This window comes from Mirounga leonina, unplaced genomic scaffold (genome assembly GCF_011800145.1).
Source record: "Mirounga leonina isolate KUSES-001 unplaced genomic scaffold, KU_Mleo_1.0 Mir_91, whole genome shotgun sequence".
Classification (NCBI taxonomy): Eukaryota; Metazoa; Chordata; class Mammalia; order Carnivora; family Phocidae; genus Mirounga; species Mirounga leonina.
Window position 1 is genome coordinate 39,551,689 of NW_023270839.1, and position 19,114 is coordinate 39,570,802.

A 19,114-nucleotide genomic window follows, 5' to 3' on the forward strand; every position below is an offset into this window, starting at 1 on the left:
AGTACTATTTTTTAAAGATCTCCATTGTACTCTCTAAATGACTTCATCTTTGTCCATAGTGTCAGTAATCTATGTGCCGATGATTCACATATTAAATTCTCCAGTTCTTCTCTGAGATCAAACTCCTAAACACAACTGCCTACAAGGCATCTCTTCCAAGATTGTCCTCAAGGGTGCCTCAGACGCTACATATCCAAAGTGAATTCCTGGTGTTCCCCTCCCCCAAACTGTTCCTCCTCCTCCAGGATTCCTTTGTCTCAAGGGAGGTCTAAGGTATACAGAGGACTCCTGCCCGACACTTTCTTCCCCTGCACCACTGCCCATCTCAAATCCCTGCCACGTTTTCTCTCTTAAATCTCTGGAATCTAGGCATTTCATGCTACCTCCACTGCTAACATGGGAGTCCAAGCCCCCATTATCTCTCACTTGGACAACTGGTGTCCACGTATCCTCTTACGTCCTAATGTTATAATTCTGTTTCATATACTGGGACAAAAGTGATCCTTTCAAAACAGCAAACTAAGCCAGTTTCCTGCTTAAAAGCCTCCAATGGTTCCCAGCTGCTCTCAGAATAAAAACCAAACTCCTGACAAAGGCTTCCAAAGCCTTGCAGTGTCTGGCCCCTACTACCTCCCCTCCTGTCTTACTCTAGCCATGCTAGTCTTCAATTGCCTTGGTCTCTTGGACCAACACAGGCCCTTTGCATATGCTATTCCAAATTTTTGCTACCTTCTTCTTTGTCTCTTCTGTACTAGTTTATAGCTGTTCATTTTTCACAGCTCAGCTGAAATATCATTTCCTCAAAAAAGCTTTTCCTGATCCAACCCCCAAACTTGGGTAGATCTACCCAGTACAGTGGCTTTTAAGATTTTTTTATTGTGACCCATAGTATGAAATTCATTTGACTTTGTGACCTAGCATAGACATATGTAAACTGAATAACAATTCTTACCTCTACTATATGATATATAGATATTTTCCATTTCACCTAAATGCATTACAGAACTCAAAAAAAAAGGGGGGGGGGCCTAATCTTATAGAACCATACCTTTCCTTCAAAGCACTCAGCACATTTTTTATGACTGTTGGATCAATTAACTGGATATTAATCTATCCTCCTCAAAACCTGTATGAGGGAGTATTTGGTATTTTGTTCACCATTCTAGCCCTCATACTTAGCAAATTCATCTGAGCCTTAACAGGCATTTAATAAATATTTGAACAATGGAAAATATAAATCATGACTAACCACTTTTTCTTTGTAGTAGGTATCACAATTGTAACTATCTGTATAATTAAGCTTCTCTACTCTAGATTCTAACTCCAGGAGAGCAGAAATCCTGTCTTTCTGCTCCTTTTTATGTCTCCAGCATTTAATATAGTTCCTGGCAAATGGTAAAAACAACTTCTCAAGAACACAGTTCAAGTCCTGGTATCCATATTCTGGCAAGCATGGAGTTAAAGAAGTTGAGAGGTATCTACTGCTCTGCACAGTTATGCACTCTAGCACCAACTGCCTCAGAGACTGATCCTTGCTTCAGAGACTATGAGAAACTCAGTTGATTCCAACAAGCAAATGGAACCTACACTGGAAACAAATTCTTCATAAATAGCCCGATGTGCTAAGTCAGGAATTACTGCATGCGCGTATCCAAAAGTTAACAGTTAGGGGTGCCTGGCTGGCTCAATCAGAAAAGCATGCGACTCTTGTTGATCTCGGGGGCATGAGTTGGAGCCCCATGTCGGTGTAGTGATTACTCAAATAAGAAACTTTAAAAAAAGTTAACAGTTAATTATACAGGAATAGTTTATTGGTTGTAAGCATTAAAAGAAAAAAAAATTTGGTTGGAAATGCCTCATGTAATCTCTAGTCCCTAAAATATATCACTGCTCATACTTCATAGCACCCACATTCCTTCTATATATTCTGTATTATTTGAATGGAACAAAACATACTTTGTACTTACCTTGTGACTCCCAGGATAGCTTCCCTGTGGACAAAACATGTAGAAGTAAATTGCTACAACCGATGATATAATCCCAGCTAAGCTTCTTGATACACTCTTGCACAAGTCACATGGACACAGGAACATGAATGGGTTTAGAGCGATTACCTTGACTGGCTTGTAGCAAATCCTTTGGCATCATAAACTCAGCCACTTGGGCTGAACACTCTTAGTATTTAACATATAAACTAATCTCTTTATTTCATTTTCTAGCGTTTCTTATACTTCTTAAAAACAAATGCTTTGTGTTACAGAGTATCTCACAAATCCAGGGTCTCCTCTACTGGGAAATAAGACAAACAATATTCTTATATACAGGACATGATGAATCAACACATTTCTTGTTAATCTTTGAATGAGTTTCTCTATTTTCATTAATTTATGTTCAATATAAAAATATAGGTATAAAAAAAACATGATTTAGGAAAGGTCTGCCGGCTCAAAAGGACCGTAGTTCCTAGTTCTGACTGAAAAGCATAAAAGCCAACTAACAAGAACCAGCAAGAACGATGGCCACCCCTATCACGCAGAATGTGGTGTATAAATACCTTTTCCACTGAACAGGAACCAGGGGTCATTGGAGAAATGACTGCTTCCAGGTTTGGGATAGGAAATGTGAAAGACAAACTTAGAACAGAATACTGGAATTGAGTGGGAATTCAGGAACTGAGTTAAAGGGGCTTCCACTGACCAAAGGTGAGGCAATTGATGAAGAAAATACTAACAATGGGTTGGAAGACAAGTATGTTTAGATCTGAGTTCATGATACTTAAAATTCACTGGTCACCTTTGGAGGATGCAAGGGGTCCAGTTCATTACTTTGAAAACTAGTAAAAAAAAAAAGGAAATACTTATTTGCCTTTCCTGTACAAATTATACCCTAGGGTAACCAAATGATTGATGAGGGGAGGTTTCTCTTTTTAGAAGTATTCCAGCTGGGGCAAATGGGTGGCTCAGTCTGTTAAGGGTCTGCCTTCCGCTCAGGTCATGATCCTACGGTCCTGGGATGGAACCCTGCATCAGGCTCCTTGCTCAGCGGGGTACCTGCCTCTCCCTCTGCCTGCTGCTCCCCCCTGCTTGTGTGCTCTCTGACAAATAAATAAAATCTTTAAAAAAATTCCAATCTATACGTGGTCAAGAAATGTGTACACTCTTGATCAGTGCTGTCCAGTAGAAATATGTGATCCATGTATGTAACTGTACATCTCAATTCAAACTCAATTTCAATTCAAATTCTCAATTTCAATGTAGACATGTATGGCATTTAACCCCAGGTGGAAAAAAACCATTCCCTCTTTCCTCGTGCCCAATAGCCATATATGTCTACCCTACTGGACAGTACAGCTCTAACCACTAAATCATAGGAAATATGGAGAAAGAGGAACATACTGTCACAAGAATGCAATTAGTAAAATCCAGACTGGAACCTCTTCAGGAAAAAGTGACCCAATTTCTTCAAGTAATAAATTGTAAGGGAGAGACAGTACAAGAGTACAGAGGAAGAAGAAAGACCTACAGATTATCAGAAACTTGAGACATCATCAACCAGTAACAATGTATGGATTGCATCTAGAAGCTAATTTGAACAAAATGTAGAACACATTTATGAGATACGGAGATCTGAATACTGACTGGGTATTTGATGATATTAAGGAGTCATTCATTTCTTCCCTTGCAATAATGGCACTATGGTTAAGTTTTAAAAATATCTTTTAGGGCGCCTGGGTGGCTCAGTTGGTTGAGCGACTGCCTTCGGCTCAGGTCATGATCCTGGAGTCCCGGGATCGAGTCCCGCATCGGGCTCCCTGCTCGGCAGGGAGTCTGCTTCTCCCTCTGACCCTCCCCCCTCTCATGCGCTCTCTCTCGCTCTCAAATAAATAAATAAAATCTTTAAAAAAAAATTTTTTTTTAATTTAAAAAAAATAATAAAAATATCTTTTAGAGCTACACATACTAAATACTTATGAATATAATGTCTGGGATTTGCTTCAAAATAATCCAGAGTGGTGGGGATACAGATAAAACAAGATTGGCTATGAGTTGACAGTTATTTGAAGCCAGATGATGGGTATATGGAAAAAATTATACTATTCTCTTTACTATTCAATGTTGGAAATTTTCCATGATAAATTTAAAAAGGCTGTGGTTAAAGATTATGATGACACTGTCCGTATTCTCAGAAGTACAATTCATTAAAGACACTATGTCTTTCCTTCCAAACCCATTAAGAACCAGCAGCTGCTGCCCCTACCACCACGCAAGGCAATAAACCAGGAAAAACTTATAAAACAAAACCAAACAAACGACAAAAATAATGTTTACTTTATTAAAACTTTGCCGAAGCTGAACAAGGAAAGAGGGAATTTTTTTTTCCACCTGGGGTTAAATGCCCCTTGGGTTCTGAGTTTTCCTCAATCTCTGCTTCACACTCTTGCTCCCAATCAATGCAGATGTCTTAGTGACAAGGCTGCCTGGATACTGAACACATCATACAATTCATCTTTTATTTCTACTCTTTCTGCAGCTCATCAGAGCAAATGGTGGAGATTTATAACAAAAGGACACACAGGCTTATGGGGTTATGTGAGGCTAATCACATTAGATTTTAAGGTTTATGAGCTTAGGCATACACTTTGGAGTGCTGGCCCCCATATCCTATCCGTTAACTCTGAAATGCAGAATATATAAATTTAACAGTGCAGATTCAACAGAAAAAGAACAAAGGTGTTAGCATGCTACACCCCAGAGCTTCCGACCACATGAAATCATTTCCAAAGTTGGTGTCCTTTCCTGCTTACCTAGAGTTAGATTCCACAAAGTTTGGTGCCTGAGGTTCACCTCCCTATAGCAAATGTCTATTTCACAAATTTGCATTTTGGAGTGAAAATGTGTTTCATCAGTGTGAAAGTGTGTGCAGTGATTTGGTAAGGAACAAATTTGGGGGCAAAGGCTCAAGCTAAAAAATAAAAATGGTATTTATTCAGCTTTTTGGAAATATAAATAACACAACAGATGACAAAGAGCAAAACAAAACAAACCCGACATGTTATATGATCAATCACTTCCAGGCACAACAGCATTTATTAATGAATATAAAAAAATAAATTTGATTTTATTTTTATCTGCTTTCCTCCCAGCTTTAACTACATAGGTGTTTTTGGAAGCTTGAGTTTCTAAGAAAATTCCACAGCTATACCGGCCCCTACAACATGACTGAGTGAGGTTACGGTCCCACTCCCATAGGGAAATAAATGTCTATCATTGGGGATTCTGAACATCTAAGACCTCCAGGAACTTAAAAAACAGGTGTTTTTGTTAGGATCCTTCTCACATGGGAAAATGCAGCCATTATCCATTAAACCACAATCCAATGTTCTCCGCAGGACTACCAGACTAGGCCACTGAGCTTTTCTGGCAGCCTTGCCTGGAGCCTCTCAAGTTGCACCAAAAGTGGGAGTCACAGAACCAAAGATAAGGCATTTCTGACCTTTCCTCCTAGAAGTCAGAGAGTTCTCTGGGTAGGGAGGGTAAGGAGGTTTTGCATCAAGCCTGCCTTCACACTCAGTACTGGGGGAAGGGCTGCTAAGTCTACCCAGTGCACACTTGCGTTGAGTGTCTGGAGTGTACTTACCCATCACCACACAAGGCAGTTAAGAGTAAATTAGCATGTCACCCTGTACCAAGCCCCTTCAAAACAGAGGCAAATTTGGTGAACCAAGGCTACTGCCTGTGATAATAACCCCAGTTCACCTAGGTCCTTTCCTGAAGAACCATATTAATCTCCTGATTCAAGAGGCATCTCTGGCCAGGACAGAGCACGCAAGGAAAACGTAACTTCTGGGTAGGGCAATGCCACACGGAGTTTAGAGGTTGTGGTTTAGTCTACAGCACAAGAAGATGGTGGCATCACTAGTATTTAGAGCTGGAAAGAGCCTTTGCTGGACCACACTCCTGGAGCATCTTTACTAATGCAGCTTAATGGCCGTTGCCCAGATGTCGTTGCTGGGGAGCGGGGGAAGGACCCATCCTTGGGGAACGGAGTTGCCTTTGGGATGATCAGATGGCACCAGGTACTGATCCCAATCATGCCTTAATAAGAACATTGTAGAACAACTGTTTATTTCTGTTTTATTCCAAGCAAGATGTTCAGCAACTAAATATTCTATTTCAGGACTTAGCTTTCAAATGACTGACGTACTAGTCCACTAAAGAACTTGACTTCTAGGCATTATGCAAAAAGACTGTATTTCTTAAATGTACATAGGAAGGGCAAAAAACTGCAAAGAACTTACAATCTTATGGATAACCAAATAATATACAGTTGATCCTCATTATTTGCAGGTTCCACGTTTGCAAAGTTGCCTATTCACGAAAATTCGTCTGTAACCCCACAATCATTACTCGTGGTGCTTTCGTGGTCACTTGCCAACATGCACGGAACAATGAAAAATCTGAGTCCCTGACAGGCCCATTCCCACCTGAGGTTGAATAAGGTGACACTGTCTTCTTGTTTTCAGCCTCACACTGTAAAGAAGTGTCCTTTCTACAGTCTATTTAGCACCACATTTTCCACATATTTGTGCTTTTACTGGTGCCTCTGCTTTATGAGACGGCCCCCAGGTATGCTGCAGTGCTAGCTAGCATGAGAAGGCTGGCGTGTGTCTTACGGAGAACACATGCTTGCTAGAGAAGCTATGTTGAAGCAGGAGTGACAGTGCTCTTAGCTAGGAGTTCAAAGCTAATAAATCGACAATATATATTAAATAAGGTGTTTTTAAAAAGAAATCCACGTAAAACGATGTTATATATTGATCGGTTGATGAAAACGTTGTGGCTTCAGGCTCACAGGAACCTAACCCTGTATTTCTTTGAGGGGTAGCAGCCCAGTATTCTCTAATTCAGTACATGCAGCTTTACAGAACATAGCTACTGTGAATAATGAGAATCTACTGTACTTATATACAAAGAGACAAAGCTAAAACTTGTATGTTAGCCAGAAATATACTTTTCCCAGAACACAAACTTGGTATGCTAAAAAGCATCATTAGAGCTATAGAAGGAACCTGAGAGATCACTTAGTCCAGTGATTTTCAAACCAGGCTTTCAAGACCGCTAGGCCCCAAGCAGATGTTCTGGGGAATCTAGGAAACAACAAAGTGCTTCCAGTCAGTAACAGATTTGAAGTGCCTACGGAACCCACTCATTCCAACTATTTACAAATGGATTTTTCAGAAGACTGTCTTTGGGAAGAACGCTACTGCTGAAGTCTGAAGGCCACATTCTAGTCCATCATTTGCATTTTGTAGGTGAGGAAAGTGAGACCCAGACAGCTGAAAACGGCCCAGCTCATTAGTAACGGCTGATTAAGATGAGATTCCTTGTTCCTAGCTCTCCTGGCTTTGACCTATAGGAACTCACAAGCTGGTATGGGGCTTAAACAGCCTCCACAGGCAAGTAGGCAGGGAGGGTTTCCTTCCCTTGGTCTGTTTAGCAGCAGAAGAGAATTAGGAAAAGGAAGCCAATGCTTTAAGTCAATACAACAGCTATAGCATGAGACAATACTTGTTGGGCAAATCACAACCTGAGTTTCAGTTTCTTCACCTGTTAAAACAGAGACATCTACTTCTCAAGGACTGAGGACTAAAGGCCATGTGTGGCATCCTTAGAACCTAGAAACTTTACATAAACCAGTAAGAAATTAAAAAAAAAGAGAGAGATAGCAATAGACCTCAACAACACAAGCACCTCAAGTGCTTCTTGCTACCCAAGGGGAAGGCAACATGGAGAGAGTGCCCCTCTGACCTTATCTGGATGAGTGCTGGCAGGGAGTGCTCGGCTTGGAGGTAATACTGTCGGAAGGGTTGCAAGAGGTGAGCGAGAGGGAACTCATCTGAAAAAGAAAAGACATGTTACCACATCATCATACTTCATATCTAGAGTGTATTTCTCAATGCAAGCTGACTGAGCTTAGGACTATGACAATATGACAATGTGATCAAATATTTCATCTTTATCCATTTCACAGTACACAGTACACAGTTTAGAATTTCAAATCTTGAAGGTGCCATTTGCTGCTTAGCTTAGGTTGAGATCATCCATGAGGAAAAAGAGCTGCCAATCTAGTATTTTCCTTTTCTCCCCTGGTTACAGAGGAACTTACCTGGATCCCCAAATAACTTGGACTCAATTTCACGCTTCTGAAGTAAAAATTTCTCTTTTTCTTTCCTCTGTTTCTTTTCTAATTCTCTTTTCCTCTCTTCCTCTTGTTCTCCTTCCAACATGACTCTGAGGGCTCTCTCTTCAGCTTCGTATAATTCAGAGCGTTTTTTAATGAGTTTTCTTAGTCGCTGAAGATGATGCTCAAAAGTCTCATCTGCTGAGGCTGGAGGACAGACCCCTAGGAAGAGATCCAAATGGCATTTTAGATAAAACTTTTTATCCCCAAATCTATGTTCTAATAAGAGTCTCAAAGTCCTACTTACATTATGAATTTGCAAATTCTAACCCATCTTCAAGGCTCAATTTGATCTTGAGTCTCCAATTAATCTGACCCCACCCTGACTTTCCCTAACTCCTCTCTCTGGATCATACCACTTAACCTGAGTTTATTTCTAATGGCTTTGATCCTTTGGGCTGTGAGCTCACTAGAGAGAAATATCTTATACTTCTTCACTCTGATATTCCCATAGCACAGGCTCCCAGGCTCAACTAATAAACAATTCTCCTGCTAACAGAGTCTGAAGTTCTGGGAGAACACACTTGGTTAATAAGGAAGAAATACATAACCAACCACACTGACCTCACAGTCTGCTGCTTAGTGTAGAGTGACCAAATATTTCATTTTGCCCAGTTTTAGTATTGAAAGCACAGCATCCTGGGAAACCTGGGATGGTTAGTCACCCTGATTTAAATGTGAGGTCAGCTAATAGGATAGGCAACATAGCTAGTGCCACAATTGGGAAAATTTGATTACAGACTAGTTAGTAGGTGATATCAGACAATTATTACTAATTTTGTTATGCGTGATAATGGCATCATAGTTGACTATGCCTATTTTATTTAGGTGTTCTATTTTTGTGCATGAGTGAGTTTTTTAAAAAGATTTTTTATTTATTCATTTGAGAGAGAGAAGGAGTGGGGGGGCGGTCAGAGGGAGAGGGAGAGGGAGAGGGAGAGGGAGAAGCAGACTCCGCACGGAGCAGGGAGCCCAATGAGGGGCTCGATCCCAGGACCCCGGGATCATGACCTGAGCCGAAGGCAGATGCTTAACTGACTCTTGATTTCGGCTCAGGTCATAATCTCAGGGTCAGGAGATCAAGCCCTGAGTCAGTCTCCACACTGAGTGTGCTTCTCCCTTTCCTCCTTCTCCTCCCCTGGCTTGTGCTCTCTCCCAAGTAAACAAACAAACAAACAAACAAAATCTTTAAAAAATTTTCATAAGGAAAATGTTTTAAAATTTAAGGAACACTTGAATGGGGCGCAGCTGTGCACTCACTACCACACGGCCCTGCGATAGAAAAGCTGCTGAAGCTGCTGGTGATTCATCCTGGAGTGATGTGGGTGTTGGCCATCCTGTTAGTTCTCAAAGATTTTAAAAGCAAATGTACTTATTATGGAAGCATCTTAACAATACCAGATACAAGGAAGAAAAAAATTCGAACACCATGAACATAATCAACCATTTTTATTTCCCCCTGTTGAGCCTGCAGTCATTTTTTTCATCCATACATTAGCAACGTCACATAGTTCAACATAATATGTGGAATTTCTACATCTCCATTTCAATTCTCTATATTCTTCTCCAGTCTTTATAATTATTGAATGGCTCTATTCCTCTTTCATCAAATCAATGTACCATAATTTACTTAACAAGCTCCCTACTCCTCGACACTTAGGCTGTTCCAAATGTCCTATTATCATATACTGTTATTGGGCATGTTACTTTTTTCCTTCTACAGATTATTTCTGTAAGATAAATCCTCAAGAGAAGAAATGTTTATGAGTACTTCCAGGATCGCCTAAATGTGGTACTAAACTGCTTCCTAAAAGAGCTGATCGAGGCCTTTGGAGGTCTGATTCTTTTCTCCTTCAACCATCGCCACTAAGTGGTTGTGGAATTCGCTCTCCTATCTTCACCTCCAAGGCTAACATTTCTCCAGGTCATTTTCTCATGACTGCTTTGCTTGAACAGGTTTCCAATCACTCAGTCCCAACTATAGAAACTCTACAACTCAAATCCATCTTCTACTAAGTTGCCAACTATTTTCCAAATACACACAAAATTCTTATGCAGTGAGAAACTCAAGCTGTCACTACCCTGTTTCGTAATAATTTCATGATTGTTTTTTTTACCTAGACCAGGAATTGGCAAACTTTTTCTGTAAAGGGCCAGATAGTACTAAAATCTGCCAGTACAGCCAAAATACAGACACCCCATCAGCCCCAAAGTGCCCCCCCAAGACCCCAAGAGGAATGGTGGCCTGCCCCCATCTCACGCTGCTGGGCCTGCACCACGAACCCACGCCTCCATCAACCTTTCACTGATCAGTTCTGATCTCCATGATACATTCCCTCAGAAATGGCAATCCTCACCCAGTCTTTCTCTTGACCCCAAGTACTGACATGGTTTAGGTTCCCTCTGCCTCTCCCACTCACTTCTCTAGCTCCTGCAGCTCCTACATACCAATGCCTTCTTTTCCCTTCAGCCCCCCACACCTTAGGGCCTTGTCTGGTCTTTTTTTTTTTTAAAGATTTTATTTTTTATTCATGAGAGACAGAGAGAGAGAGAGAGAGAGGCAGAGGGAGAAGCAGGCTCCCAAGGAGCAGAGAGCCTGATGCGGGACTCAATCCCAGGACCCTGGGATCATGACCTGAGCCGAAGGCAGACGCTTAACCATCTGAGCCACCCAGGCGCCCAACCTTGTCCGGTCTTTGAACCTTGGCATGGTGAGAAAAAATCTGCTACCTCTAAAGTCTTAAGCATGATTTTTTTCTGACTAGGACCTTCTACCCTCCCAGAAGGAGTGGAGGGGGAGCGGTCAGAGGGAGAGGGAGAAGGAGACTCCGCACCAAGCAGGGAGCCCAATGAGGGGCTCGATCCCAGGACCCTGGGATTATGACCTGAGCCGAAGGCAGATGCTTAATCGACTCTTGATTTCAGCTTATCTCCTTCCTGGAGACTGTCGGCTTCACTAAAACCTCCAAGTGAATGTATCCAAATCCACCCCCCTTCTACTCATCCTCACCACAACTTATGGTCACTCTTAAAGCAAAACCCTAACAGCCCTATGCTCACCTGCCAGTTGCAGAGCACTCCTGGGAGAAGTCATCTGATTATGATCTAGCACCAGTACACAATGACATCAGGGGTGCCCACCGCACCTCCCTACAACCATACTCCCATGGGTCTCTAGTTGGCTCGTACTCATTCTTCACAGCAGTTATCTCAAACCTTTACTGCTCTCCTAAAGCCTTCCTTCTCTACTGTCTCTGAAGCAAACCGTCTAACCTATCTCAGAGAAAATAGGCTAGTAGGCAGGAAATCTCTTAACTTTCAGCCCCCAATTTCACTCTTTTGCATGACTACCCATCCTTGTCTCCTTCATTTTCATTCCAGTGGAAGATAGATCATTCTAGGGGCGCCTGGGTGGCTCAGTCAGTTAAGTGTCTGTCTTCGGCTCAGGTCATGATCCTGGGGTCCTGGGATCGAGCCCCATGTCAGGCTCCTGCTCAGCGGGAAACCTGCTTCTCCCTCTCCTCCCCCTGCTTGTACTCTCTCTCTCTCCATCAAATAAATGGAGAAATAAAATCTTAAAAAAAAAAAAAAAGGTGGATCCTTCTACACTTAAGTTAATCCCTCCACTGGGATCAGGAGTCTCCCTACCTCCTGCAGGACCTTGAGCCATCAACTATCCCCCCTGCTTCTCTCTGACCCTCTCCCTCTACTCACTCCTTTGCTCGGCAATTAAACATGTTCAAATTTTCCCCACGACCCTAAGATTACCACCCCGCCCTTTACACTGTCAGATACTGATCTTGCTCTCTCCTTTCTTCCCAGGCAAATGTTAGTAAGTTGAACTCACTGTTTGCTTTTCTTACCTCCTATTCTCTCTCTTTTTTTTTTTTTAAAGATTTTATTTATTTGAGATAGAGAGAATGAGAGAGACAGAGAGCACATGAGAGGGGGGAGGGTCAGAGGGAGAAGCAGGCTCCCTGCCGAGCAGGGAGCCCGATGCGGGACTCGATCCAGGGACTCCAGGATCATGACCTGAGCCGAAGGCAGTCGCTTAACCAACTGAGCCACCCAGGCGCCCCCCTATTCTCTCTTTAATCTAGTCTAGTCTACCTAGAGTCTACCCATACCATTCTGCTAAAATGCACCCAGCATAGTTCACTGATGATCTATTGGGTACTAATTGCCATGGAAGTTCCTCAATCTTTAGGTACTATCATTATTCCCTTCTTACAGATGAGGAAACCAAGGCAAAGAGACGTTTGGGTAACCTGCCCAAGATAACACAATCTCTCTGAGCATTTGCCACTTTTCAGAAGGAGGGAGGGGGACCTACCTTCTCCTTTTACTTCTCTGACCTCTCTTGTGGCCACCCCTTTATTCATCTGGATTTTGACATTCCCTAGGATTCTGTCTTTTTGGCCCTCACCTTGTACTATACAACCTCCTTAAGGTCATGCCTACTTGTGGCTACATGCTGATGACCTCTTAACAGGATGTACCACAGGCACCTCAAACTTACCCATGTCCCAAATTGAACTCACCAAACCCAAATCTGTTCCTCCTCCCATTGCTGAGTTCCCCAAGTTATTTACTTATACACTCCCTCTCTCCTTTATTCCTATTTCTTAAATCCATTTACTCTTCTCCAACTCATCATCTGACTGTTAGTTCACACTCCCATATTATCCATGCCCAGACTACTGAACACCCTTCTCAGTCTCTCCTTTTCTCCCTCCCTCCTAGATGCTCCAAACCTTTCTCTGCTCCACCAGCACTATCACTGCTGTCATTTCACTTTCTGCTTAAAATCTTTCAATGGTTCCCCTCAGCTTTAAGCATAGGTGAGAAGTCTAGTCTGGCCCCTAAGACACTTTGCAATGTGGCCTTGCTTACATATCCAGCTTCATTCTCTCAGCCCTTACTTGGAGGGAAAAGTTTTAAGTATATAATGCCAACTAGCAGCTAGTTACCAAATCATTTTACATTCAAGTCCATTAACTCCACAGAAGCTGCTTATTTTTATATATCACAATTCCTCCAAAATTTCCTCCTTCTTCTGGACCAAAGTGAGAAAGACTAATAGTGAGAAATTATGCTAGGAAATCTACTTGGCAAAAGTTTACTGACCACTCACCTCACAGAGGCCATGAAGTAGAAGAATATTAAATAATAGCCCTCAGGTTTTCATTCCCTAAGGAAGAGATAACGGTAGACACCGTAGATGCAAACTCCCCTTTGACTCATGTGCTATGGGGTCATCTGCTTCCGAGGCCTGAATTTGAATTAGCCACTCTGAAGGCTGGCATGCAGAAGCTAATCACTTAGCTAGTGAATGAGCTTGGCTGAATACACAAAGGTCACATTCCAGTGAAACTTTATTAAGGGTCTGACTCACAGGTTTCATTTATATTTTAAACCACAAAGGGGAAGTCATTTGCTATCATGGTACTTGCTAATTTGTGTGTTCTCAAATATCCCTGGTGAATATCAATGGCCTATAGCCTACTAATAAATAAGGCAGCATGTGGTCCAAACCAGGTCCAAGTGAGGAGGAAGTCACCTCAGCTCAGATCAGGGAAGGATGGAGAATGTTTAATCTGTATTTAGTTTTGAAGGATAGTGAGAACTTAAAATGAAAAAGATGGAACTGAGGGCCCTCCACATGAATAGACTGGCAAAAGTAAAGATTAAGACAGCCAAATGTTGGGGTGCCTGGGTGGCTCAGTTGGTTAAGCGGCTGCCTTCGGCTCAGGTCATGATCCCAGGGTGCTGGGATCGAGCCCCGCACTGGGCCTGCTTCACCCTCTCCCTTGGCCTGCTGCTCCCCCTGCTTGTGCTCTCTCTCTCTCTCTGTCAAATAAATAAATAAAATCTTTAAAAAAAAAAAGAAAAGGCAAATGTTGAAAGCACAACTAGGGATCTTCTAGAAAACCAATGCTTCCTCTAGAGGCAAGAGGAGACAACTAAGGTTTTCTGATCCAAAAGCATGTAAGCTAAGGACATCCAAGCAGTCTGCAAGGCACTCCCTGTCCTGTCCCAACCATTCACACCTCTTATAAATATCAATGTTTCAGGTTGGAAACCTATCTGAAGGGGCATGCCAAGTTTTCAACACCTTCTGAAATACCTAGTAAAGGTAGAATAGCTTTTGCCTTGGTACATGGGCAAAGGTGGCCAGCCCTGTGAACCTCACTCAGAGAAGCGTGGCCAGGAATGCCTGGGGTGGGAATGATGAATCAAAGGAAAGGCAGCATAGTGGGTTCCCACACCTGCCTCTCTTTTCAACCTTGCCAACAAAGGGGTAAACAAAGTTTGAGGCTTCTGCTTCAAAAGTTCTGTGGTACTGCTGACAAGCTTTATTACTCTATTCGGTGAAAAAAAAATTATCAAACATTTTTCCTTCAAAAATTTTGGGGGAGCTAGGGTAAAGAAAGGGAAGGAGCAGGGCAACAGAGGAATAAATACAAGTAGAAATGCAAAGCCACGGTTACCTTTCCTTGCTGCTGCCTCTTTCCTGAGCTTCCTCAATTTCTCCAAGGCCCGAAGAATGTCCACCATTCTTTTGGTGTCTGCTTGCTTTTTCCTCACTTCAGATAAGACACCATCAGCAGCAGCTTTAAGTTCCTGCTCCTGGAAAAGAGAGTCCATGAGAAAGACCCTAGTATTAGGAACAGCCTTACAGCAGAGAACTGCTGCCTAGAAGGCAGATTTCAGAAGAACAACAGTTGCAGGGTTAAGAGTTTCTACTGGATCTCCATCTCAATTTCCTAGGCTGGACGAAATTCCTCTCCTACACTGGTCCAGCCAAGGGATTATCTTCTCTGCAGTTTCCATGTGGGTGCTGATCTTTGTTTCTTCCTTGGAATTTCTTCAAGTGTAGGTAGTCCAAGGAACATCTGCATCAACTTTAAGTTGGGGCTCTCTTATTAAAAATGTAGACTCCCGGACCTAAAGATTCAGATTAGGAGGGAAGATAAGGAATGGGTTGGAAGGGCCAGGACTCTACAGTTCTGTCAGTGACACACAACACGTGTGGCTTGTACTCCAGTGTTCTTAAGTGCCTAGGATCTTTTGACATGACAGCCTTTCAAACACTGAAGACCCTATCTTACTCTTCTTAAGTTGGTTCACATGTAGACAAAATGACTCCGGTTCCTCATGTGGTTGGTAAGAAAGATCCTTTTGCCTAAAGCTCTCGTCCCATCTATCAAATAAATGCCTATAATTCCACCATTACAACCACACCATGCTGTTTCCCTCTTCTGCTTCTATTACCCTCTCTGCACCTGTTGCTTTCACTTTGCTTTGACATCTCCTTTAAGACTCAGTTCAGATGTCACAATATCATCCACAAAGCGTTCCCTTACACCATCCCCCAACAGACTGGATATTCCTTCTCTGGGTTCGATAGCACCTACAGTTGAAACCCTAACACATACCATGCTGTACAGACATGGTCCCCATGAGGCTCTAAGCCCCTCAAGGACAAGCACTATATCCTATTCATCCCTATCACCAGCATTGGGTCTGGCACATAATGGGTCCTTATTAAATGTCTGTGGAACTGATGCTAACTCCCTTAGATTATGGTGCTGCCTCCAAGTATTCTCCTTGAAAGCACAGATATTCCTGGAAGTGTGAAGACAAATCTTGCCATCGCATTTCAGCGGGGAGTTATCAGATTCTAGGGCAGTAACAGACACAAGGAGGAAGAGGAGGGAGGAAACCCTAGCTGGTTGTAGAGAGTGAAGGGAGGGGGGCAAGCACCTAGAGGAACTCAGAAATAATGAGAATGCCTTCAACTATCTGATCAATTTCCATTTTCACCCTGGCCCCTAGGTAAGATCAAAAGACTTTGGAATCAGCCAACCTGGGCTCAGATCAGGAGTAAAACTGCTACAAACCAGTTTGTGATTGTTGGCAAGTTAGCTTCTCTACGCCTCAATTTCCTAATCTGTAAAATGGCGAGAATATGGTTTACCTCTCAGCGTTGTTACAGGGATTAAAGATCTGGCATATGCAAAGGCTTTAGCATAGTGTCTAGTATGCAGCAAGTGCTCAAAAACACCACTGTTAAACCTGGGGATATGTGGTTTAAAATTCCTAAACAAAGTAATCCTGGGAAAGTCATCACTACTGCCCCATCAGCCAATTAGGGTAAGGCACCAAGGGCTCTATATTTTGTATTAAAATCAGCGAACCAATACAAGAAACAAGGACCCATATTTTTGTTCGCCTTGAATGTTAGTAAGTGGACAAAACATTGTAGCAGGAAACAGGGCGTCTGGAATCCCTGCAACGTCACTGTGTAATCCTATACTTTGTATTTACAGGACCCGCAGTACACCTTGAGCATTTGTGTTCTGTACTATGCGTCATTTACACGCAATCAACATGAAGACGAGGTCGGAAAGCCTGGCTACCTTTTTATTTTACGAATGAGGAAAAGGAGGCTTAAACATGGGAAACGACAGCGCAAAGCCTCACGGCCATTCAGGTCCCAAACATCGCTACCTCCAGCCCCTGCGCATCTGCTGCTGCTCTTACCCGCTTCTTCTCCTCCACCTCCTGCACGCATTTGACCCTCCAAAGGTCAATCTCCTGCTCGCGCTCCGCTGCTCGCGCGGCCTCAGCCTCCCGCTCGGCTTCGCGTTCCCGGGCCCTCTCGCGAAGCCGCAGGCGGCGGCGCCGGACCCTCTCCAACCTCCGCCGCGCCTCACCCACATAGGCGGCCTGGGTTAGCAGCTGTAGTCTCTCGGCCAGTTGGGCGCGCAGCGGCGCGGCCTGGGCATGCAGCAGTACCCAGGCCGCGCCATCGGCCTCGGCCTCGCGCAGGGCCTGGCCCAGGTCGCGCAGCCGCCGCACCAGGCGCAGAGCCCCGCGCAACCGCGCGCGCACTTCCCCCAGGCTGGGCCCGGCGGGCGCGCGCGGAGGCACCGGGCAGCCGGTCCGCCGCGGGGTTCCGAACACCGCCTCTAGCCACTGCCGGTCGCGCAGGCGCTGCAGGGCCGCGTCCCCGAGTACGTCGGACGGCGGCGGCGCCTCAGGCCAGTGCGGGCTCCAGGGCGGCCCCGGGCCGGGCGGCGGCGGTCGCGGCCGCTCCCCACCGTCGGTCCCCGGGAAGGGCCGGCACTGGGGCGGCGGCGGGGGCAGCGGTGGTGGCGGCACCGGGTAGAAGACGCCACCGCCGCTACCGCCGCCGCCTCGAGAGGCTTCCCCGGAGGCCCGGGGCTGCAGAGCCAGCGGGGGCTGGAGGAAGGGGGCGGAGGCCCCCGGAAAGGGGCCGGGCCGCTGGGGAAGAGGCGGCGGGAAAGCCGGGGAGGGCAGCGGCGGTGGCGGACAGCCGAAGGGAGCGGGAGGCGGCGGCTGCGGAGGCGGCGGGCCTGGGCGACCCGGGGCGAAGAAGGGCGGCAGAGCCATATCCACGACGGAGGGAGTCTGAGCAGTGACAGAATTTGAGTGGTTCCCCTAGAAAGAGTGTCTTCCGGGGAGGAAGTGACGTAGTACACGCGCGACGCCAATACGACGCGCGGGTCCGAGAGCCCCCGGCGCTTGTGGGCGTTTATTCAGTTCTTCAATTTCTAAATACTGCTCTTACTGAGCATTCTAGGTGCGGAGCCAGATGTATTGCAAACGTTGTAACTAACAGATACGGTTTCCCTCGTGAAACTACCTCTCTAGTAAAGAAACACGTTAATCAAGTAATCGTGCAAACAAATGCAGAAGTGCAGCGGCGAATGGAAGTACTACCAAAGAGGAAAACACTGGGCAAGAATAGCTTATGGGAGATAAAGACTTAGTCAAATTAGGAGAGACTGTCCTAAGAATTTCAGCCTTCTGGTAAGTAGGAGATAAATAGAAGAGCGAGAAGCACAGTTCAGATAGGAACAGCATTTGCAAAAACTCTAGTAGATAGTAGGTCTAGTCTGGGAACTGAAAGAGTACAAGTATGGAAATGATGTGTTGCTGGGGTCCTGAAGCTAACAGTCAAGAAAGAATTCTTGAGAGGTTCTGGGTGCATAAAAGGTGGTTTCATTAAAGCACAGGGACAGAACCCATGGGCAGAAAGAGCTGCACTGGGATTGGTTATATACTTTAAGTTGGGTGGGGGTAGAAAAAAAGGAAATTTCCAAAAGGATTTTCCTATGTTAAAGAAGACTTACAGGATCCTGGAGGTCCGGCTATGGTCAAGCTAAGGTTGCTTTTTGCCTCTAGCAAAGCATTAACTTTAAGATAATTGGGAGTTCCTGGAGGAATGTCCTACTCTCCTGTCTCAGGTATTTGTCAATGGGCTGCAAATTGTAAGGAAATTAATTTGATCTACCTTTCCTTTTGCCTTTGTTCTCCATGTCTGATGGAGCCCAGAAAGCCTGGAGGGAGCCTGGGAGGACAGATCATAGCATTCCAGGATCTCCTATCTTAAAAACAATGGGAAATCACTGGAGGGTTTTAAGCTGGAGAGGAAGGAAAGGCCATGCCACAAGATCAGGTATTTAAAATTAAACTATTTTGAGATAATTGTAGATTCATGTGCAGTTGTAAGAAATAATACAGGGAGATCTTGTGTACTTTTCACCCAGTTTCTCCCAATGGAAATATCTTGCAAAAGTGTAGTACAGTATTACAACTGAGACACTGACATTGATATAGTCAAGAAACAGCATTTCCCTATCATTGCTTCCAGGATCCCTTTATAGCCACACCCACTTCCCTTCCTTAACCTCTGGCAACAACTAACCTGTACTCCTTTATATAACTTAGTCCTTTCAAGAATGTTATATAGGGGCGCCTGGGCGGCTCAGTCGGTTAAGCGGCTGCCTTCCGCTCAGGTCTTGATCCCAGGGTCCTGGGATCGAGCCCCGCATCGCATCGG

General features: G+C 44.2%; 2 protein-coding genes across 2 annotated transcripts in view; both read right to left on the bottom strand.

Annotated features, from left to right (window-relative positions):
- Positions 1-7,868, bottom strand: part of UBAP1L (ubiquitin associated protein 1 like) — a 25,092-nt gene extending 17,224 nt beyond the window's left edge. The window contains exons 1-2 of the mRNA XM_034994774.1: positions 7,809-7,868; positions 1,968-1,991 (exon numbers count right to left, since the gene is read on the bottom strand). The gene's annotated coding sequence lies outside the window, so the exon portion shown is untranslated. The remainder of the gene's footprint in view (positions 1-1,967; positions 1,992-7,808) is intronic.
- On the bottom strand, positions 5,007-17,709 carry PDCD7 (programmed cell death 7). The gene is made up of 5 exons (XM_034994773.1): positions 16,789-17,709; positions 14,733-14,871; positions 8,167-8,403; positions 7,809-7,896; positions 5,007-6,095 (listed from the first exon to the last, which is right to left on the bottom strand). The coding sequence occupies exons 1-5, from the start codon at positions 17,659-17,661 to the stop codon at positions 5,972-5,974; spliced, it is 1,461 nt and encodes a 486-aa protein (XP_034850664.1). The 5' UTR covers positions 17,662-17,709; the 3' UTR covers positions 5,007-5,971.
- Positions 17,710-19,114: the final 1,405 nt, after the last annotated feature.